A 7,248-nucleotide genomic window follows, 5' to 3' on the forward strand; every position below is an offset into this window, starting at 1 on the left:
CAGTTGTTCATATTTTTGTCACAATGGAGGCATGTCTCATGATGTGGCCTGAATTTTTTTCCTTACATTCCCCGTAACACTGTACAGCTCTGGATGTTGGTTTCCTTCCACTATTTCTTTACACTTGGTAAAAAAGAAATTGAGATATGAGCCTTTGTCATTGAGGAATTAAGCTTTGACAGATAGTTCTCGCTCATATAAAAAAATGGCCATAAAGTAACTCCTGTTTGTTTTTGCCCTACCTCGGGGAAGCACAGTAGTGTGCTGGGCACTCCCTCCTAAAGGTACTTCTATTCTTATTTTAAGAATCATCACCAAGCGATGACTCCATCATCTCACCACTCAGTGAAGACTCTCGAACTGAAGTGGAAGCTGTGTTCGTGTCTCCAAACAAACCTCGAACGACTGAGGATTTATTTGCCGTCATTCACAGGTGAGGCCACCTTACCATGTCCCAACCAACAAAAGGCACAACAAAGGTTTTACTTCTCAGAATGCCCCTCATGGAATGCAAATGCGGGAAGGCCTTTCCTACTCGTAATATATTCTGCACAAACAAGGCCAAGCAAAGGAAATTCGTTTTCCAAATCAAATCGGTACGCTGATATTCACATTGGGAATGTGAGTCTTTATGTAGAGCTAAACAGAACTCATATGGGGGCTTTCCTAAGAACTGCTGAGGAAAGATGTTTTTTGTTCCCCAGGAGAGAGATTCTGGAACAGGGTTTTATTTGAAAACAACTTGGAGTTAAGTAGTTTAGAGTGCAAGCTCAAATTCTAGTACAGTCCTTGCCTTTAAATAATTTCTTGAACCTTGAACTTTTTGATTCCTCTGAATTTGCTCAAAGCTGTAATCACACACTAGTAGAGACAAACATAAGCTGATGCATCAGAAGAATCAGAGGCCCAAGTTTGAGACAATCCCATGTATTTACCCATCCATTTCACATCTCAGAACTAATCATAGCTTCATTTTTTTTCCTCTTCTCTTAAAAACTTAGATTTCTTTCCTAACACTGGCCTTCATCTCTAAAATCTATGCCTATACCCCACCAGTAGGGGATGTACTCTGGGTGGCTTTCCCAGGACAGTGCCATGTCCGTGCCGCCCACACATATTCTCCTGCCTGCCCCGCTGCACCCAGGTGCTCAGTGGCCCACATTTACAAGAAGACTCCTTACAGCCTGTGACCAAAGAACAGAGAGAAAACACATCTCACCCTGAGCTAGCCAATCATGACGCACACAGTCCTTCTCATAGTGTATTTGCTGCCTTCTTATACCAGGCTGCGGTGACCTCGATGTAAGTTCCAAGGGACAAAATGTGGGCCTTATCTTTTCTATCTCATAAGGTTATAATTTTTGAGGCAAATGCTTTGCAAGCATTGTGCAATCTTTTGTCCTAGGATTCTACTCTTTAAGGGAACTTCTGTTTTCTGTTGATGTGGTTGTCTCATAAAGAAGGATCAACAACTCTTTAACAACTTTTTCTTTCTTAAAGGAGCCAGTCGGCAACAGCTGTTGTGTATACCTTAGCAGGCCCACTTCTCCACACTGGGGGTGGAGAATCAGTGTTTTCTTTTTCTTTGTCCCCATGTCTGGTCTACACTTTGATTATATTTCCTCACACTTATCCCCCCTGCCCCCTTATCCTCAACCCTAGGACAAATTACCAAAATGCTATGTGTGTTAAAGAGCCAAGTTCTTATCCCAAAGAATCAAATGCGAGTGCTTGGAATAGTGGGAAGGACATAAATAATGGAGTCAGAGAAACCTAGATTTGAATCCCAACGCTGCCACTTCCTATGCAGTCTTAAATAACTTAAACCCTCTCTATCTGCTCCCTTACCATAATGAGGATACCTACAGCTCACATATTGGATTTTAATGATAAAATAACATATTAGGGTCTAAAATTTAGTAGATGCTAAAAGCAAATGTTAGTTTGAAACTTCTACCCTATTGGAGTGCCAGGCACTGGCATATGCAAGATTACAGCCACAAAGGTTTTTGTAGACCAAAACCTGGCTGATATCCAATTCCAAAGCTTGCATTGTCTCTACCTCACAAATTTTTAAGTTGGTGAGAAAGCATGTTACCAAAGAGTTATCAATGAATGGGTTAAATTTTCAACCAATGCTGAAAATTTGTTGTATTTACATCTGTTTACTTATCCAAAGACGACTGATAACATGATAATAATGCCTGTGTGGTACTGAGTCTGTGTGGTATCTATTTATTTACACCACCATGACCAGATTTGTTTGTTTTGAGAGCTTACAAAGCCTTAAGAGCACTAGAGATGGTCTGTGTTTTCAGTCCTCAGAATGCTGGCTTTCTGCTTAAGATACCCTTGATGTTCCTAGGTAGCTAAGGAACACAGAATCTGCAGCCAAAGATGGATTGATTTATTTTAAAAGTCAATTTAAAGACTGTTTGTGTGGAGAAATGTAAAGTGTAGAAAGAAGAGTACAGTGCGCCCCCCGATAGCCATCACCCCTGGCTGTCAGTCATCCACCTATGGTCAATTCTGTCCTATCCACACCTCCATCTACTTCCCCCCCTCCTGTGTTATTTGGAAGCCAATCCCAGACATCAGAGCATTTCATCTGTATTGCAGAGACAGATTTCATCAGAGAAACCTATGCATGATAACTGGGAGGCAGAGAGTGATATTTTCTTCTCCTTTTCCAATACTTCCCAGCAAGTCCTCCTCTAGAACCTCTGGCTTCCATGTTACTTGTTATTAACATGGCCATTTCCAGAACCTAGTTTCTGCGAACTGGTTATCAAAGCATGCCCCTTGGACTTGGGGTGCTCATGGGGCAGGGGCTGTGCAGTCAGCCCTCATCACTCAGCCCTGATGCTTAGCACCCTGCCAAAGAGGAGGCCCTTGACTGCCTCTTCAAATAAATGAGTGAATGTGACCTAGCACTTTTAGTTTCACGAAAAAATGCACATGGACTGAGGCATTTGCCTCCTTTTCCTTCTTCTCAAAAGGTCCAAGAGGAAAGTACTTGGAAGAAAAGATTCTGGGGACGTGTCTGTGCGCAGCAAATCGCGAGTCTCCCTGAGTGGCAGTGGCAACAGTGCCGGTTCCGTCACTTCGCCTGGCAGCAGTGTGACAACCCCAAACAGCCAGAGGTCTCCAGGCCTCATCTACCGAAATGCCAAAAAGTCCAACACCTCGAACGAAGAGTTTAAGCTGTTGCTTCTCAAGAAAGGCAGTCGCTCGGACCCCAGTTACCGCATGTCTGCCACGGAGATCCTGAGAAGCCCCATCCTGCCCAAACCTCCTGGGGACCTCACAGTGGACTCCCCTCAAAGCCCCGATGAGGCCCACCAGGGGTCCCCCGGGGCGGAGGCATTGTCCCCGCTCTCTCCATGCTCCCCGCGGGTCAATGCTGAGGGGTTCTCCTCCAAGAACTTTGCCACCTCGGCATCAGCAAGGGTTGGACGGTCCCGGGCCCCCCCCGCAGCCAGCAGCAGCCGTTACAGTGTCCGCTGCCGGCTCTACAACACTCCCATGCAGGCCATCTCCGAGGGAGAGACGGAAAATTCCGATGGGAGCCCGCATGATGACCGTTCCTCCCAGAGCTCTACGTAGGCGGCCCAGACCAGGCCAGCTGGCAAACATCAAAATCCTCTGTCACAGAAGGATGTGGGAATGAAGAGGGGGCTCGAGAGAAGGCAGAGAGCTGGGGGGGGGGGGGCGGCTACCATCACTGCTGACCAGTGAACTTCTAAATAGATGCTAGGGAAACGGAAGGTAGTTTAGTCATTCTTCATGATTTTACTTTTTTTTTTTATAAATAGCTGTACTGTCCTTCATGTTTTTCTTTAGCTTAGTTTGATTTACCTAATCTTATTCCTTTTTAAAATTTTTCTTTAGGAGGTCCCGGAGATTGAACCTGGGACCTCGTACATGGGAAGCAGACGCTCAACCACTGAGCCACACTGGCTCCCCAACTCATTCCTTTTGATAAAAAAGAATCTGAAAATCTCTCATTTTCACAGAACCTAGGAAAGGTTTTTCCCAGAGCTGCCATGTCAGAAAATAAAGCCCCTTACTGTCCCAACTCTTTAAGATTCAATTCCTCTGGAGGTTTGGTATTTTTTTACATTAAAATGAACTAAAGCAAAATTTAGAAGAAAGAACTACACATATGTAAATACCATATTTTTGATAAAAATGTGTACATAGATTTATCAATGACGAGTGGACATGTGGCCAATTATTTACCACACACCAACTCTTTATAGAAAACAAAAGAAAATGTAAGAATTGTATTCTGTGAATACCATTTTCATATCAAATACCATAGTTAAATGTCCACCAATATGATTTCTGAGTGATGAACCTCAAATATGAATTTTAAACTGGTGAAATAAAGGAAATCTTGAGGTCATGTACTGAAAGGTGATGAATTTAAAATAATGAATTCAGACCTAACCATTTTCGTGACAAATTTCAGCACCAAACAAGCTAATAGCAATGTGTGGCCTGTCATTGCCATGTGGTAATTTCGACAGAATGAAAAGCATGCTTTGATTTTTTTCTTTTTTTAAACCAACGAGAGAAGTCGTTCTCAACGCAGAGCCCTGAACAACAGCATTTGACAGTGTCCTTTAGACTTTAATTTTTCAATGGATTGCTTTAAAGAGAATGAGTAGGGAAAAGAGTAGTTAATTTTAGGTTATGCTTTATATTAGGCTACTGGGGAAATACACAAGTCATGATCTAATGACTAGACTCTTCACCTCCTCGAACAGTTCAGCAATTAGCTCCAGGTTCTTAAACTAACAAAAACCAAACCATAAGCATGCCACAGGGCTGTTGAGTTATCAGTAAGTACCTGCGATGAGTTTTCAGTGATGCTTTCTCTCTGTGCTGACGAGATTCATGCTACCTAAAAATAAATAGAAATGACACTGTGAACACTGTAGCTGGGCAGTAGGTATGTATATGCATTATTTATATTCACTGTTAATCTGGGAATGGGGATCAGCTGTGGTCCACAATGCTCCATGCAACTGTGTTTGGTCTGGTCTTACTCTATCTGCTTGATGGCAAAAGGGGAGGGGGTGGGTGGGAAAGGAGATGTCAGGCCATGCTCTGACAAAACGAAGGCAGGGAAACAAGCTGAATTACTTGAAATTACTTGAATTTTCTTGTCTTAAAACTGAAAATGTAGTCACAAGTTGAAATCTGCAAATGGTTTTCACACCTCTGATTTTAACATGAACTAATATAATGTTTGAAATAGTATGTCAGAAATATAAGCAGCTATGGACTTAGATGATGTTTTGAATGGGAGAAGGTAGAAAGTAGAGAGAACTAAGAAGGGATGTGGCCTATAAAAGAAGAGAACGCAATTAGAATGATAGAACATACCAGCTGGCTTTAAGCTTAAGCAAGTGGTATTTCGGAAAGTAGGATGTGTGGAAAGGGGGTTGTGGCTTGAGTTTAACTCGTGTAATATGAAGTGAGAAAGCCTGGTCGAAGAAGATACTGTCTTTCAATAGGAACACTTTCTAATAAGATTTACAGATTAAGAATTAAAGCATCTGATTGCTGTTGGTGATGTTTTTTGTTTGGAAAGAAAAAAAAATGATGTCCGGCTTTTTCTACTGTTTTGTTTTCACTCCCAAATTGTATCTCTTAATTTCTTGTCATCCTTGTATGTAAAATGGGTGCTGGGGGGTGGAGGGGTAGAGGAATTGAGGATGTTTGTGAGTGTGGATGTGGGTGCTTGTGCTGGGATAGATAAGCTACCTGGTAAAGGGTTTGAACATTTGCGAAGCGTTATAATTTTTATTAAAAGAAAAATGTTTTGAGGGTTGAAAAAATGGACCATCATTTCTCATTGGAGCCCATTAGTTAAGAAAACCAGCATGGTTTGACACCACATGGGAACAGGAGTAAATTTTTCTCATGCTTTGAAAAGTACACTTGGCAAAATTTTAAAAATAAAGTTTTTAGACAAATGTGGTAAAAAAAAAAAAAAGCAGTCATTCCAATCACAGTAGGTGAGCTTTTGTAATTTTCAAAAAAAGCAGTTCGTTTGCAGTATGACTTTTGTGTAGTTAGGGTGTTTTGGTTTTTAAGCTTAAAGAAAGGTATGTGGGCTCTAAAAGTGATTCTAAATCTCGACTAAAAAAAAACCCCACAAATTGGCTTTAATAAAAATGTCACCTGTATATTATTGACATTAATTTAAGTAATGGTACCATATATATTTTAAAATACATATTGACATGAATTATGAGGCAATAAGGTACCTTCTATATGGAATGGTCACAGAACTAACCCTTATAATATAGTTTTACTTATTTTCTTTACTCTAAAAAATCTATAGCAGAGTTTCTCTATTTTATATTTCATAGATTTTAAAAACCCAAATAAAGATGGATTTTAAATTCACTGTGGAAAAGAGTATTCAGTAACAAACTGAGTAAAAAGCAAGAACTTCCTTAGTAATCTGGAATACTCTACATGGCTTTTAAGCACTCGAGACCAAGATTTAGGGCTGACTACCATCACTGCCGTCTTGAAGCAGGGTACACACATTAGGTATTGTGAAGAGCAGCAAGCCAAACTTTTCTTCTGTTGTTTGCACTGACTTTAATTTTGTTCTTTTCTATGTATGCTACCATCTATTGGGGGGAGTTTTTTCTTTACTTTTTGATTCTGTCTTTTTTTTTTTTTTGGCTAAGTAGAGGACATGGACTAGTTGTAGCAAACAAAACATACTGTTTGCTCTTGCCAAAAGTCAGTGATTGAGTACATTTGCTGCAGTGGTGGCAGACAAAGAGAGAGAGATCCTGAGGAAGATTTAAAACTATCAGGAAGGTTCAGTGTAACTATTTTGGTACTAGACCCAGTTCGTGCTGGCCGAAAAGACAATGGTTTATGGACTTGCATCCATTTTGTATTTTTGTAATATTTGTAAATATGAACTTTTTAAATCGTTGCAAAGATGGGTTTTTTTTGTAAGATGTTTTCAACGTTTACATTCAATCCAAGCCTTTGTATATTTTAGAGCTGTGCAACACTTTAAGTCTTGTATTTATTTTTAGTAAAAATGGTGACAGTTTCATTGTGAACCCCTCTCAAAAAGATGTATCAGAAAAGTTTGATTACCTAGAAAGTGTGTAATAGAAACTGCAAATAAACGTGACTGCAATTAAATGAACCCAGTGGTCTCGTCATTGCTATGCAATTGCATTCTTGGGGTTTTACCAGCGG

General features: G+C 40.6%; 1 protein-coding gene across 8 annotated transcripts in view; it reads left to right on the forward strand.

The window, feature by feature from the left end:
• The window catches only part of NHS (NHS actin remodeling regulator), a 356,077-nt gene extending 348,882 nt beyond the window's left edge, over positions 1-7,195 (forward strand). For all 8 annotated transcript variants that reach the window (XM_058292148.2, XM_058292149.2, XM_058292151.1 and 5 more), the window contains 2 exons: positions 307-433; positions 3,000-7,195. In XM_058292148.2, the coding sequence (XP_058148131.1) occupies positions 307-433; positions 3,000-3,606 (734 nt within the window). In that variant the 3' untranslated portion in view covers positions 3,607-7,195. The remainder of the gene's footprint in view (positions 1-306; positions 434-2,999) is intronic.
• Positions 7,196-7,248: the final 53 nt, after the last annotated feature.

This window comes from Dasypus novemcinctus, chromosome X (assembly GCF_030445035.2).
Source record: "Dasypus novemcinctus isolate mDasNov1 chromosome X, mDasNov1.1.hap2, whole genome shotgun sequence".
In the NCBI taxonomy this organism is placed as follows: Eukaryota; Metazoa; Chordata; class Mammalia; order Cingulata; family Dasypodidae; genus Dasypus; species Dasypus novemcinctus.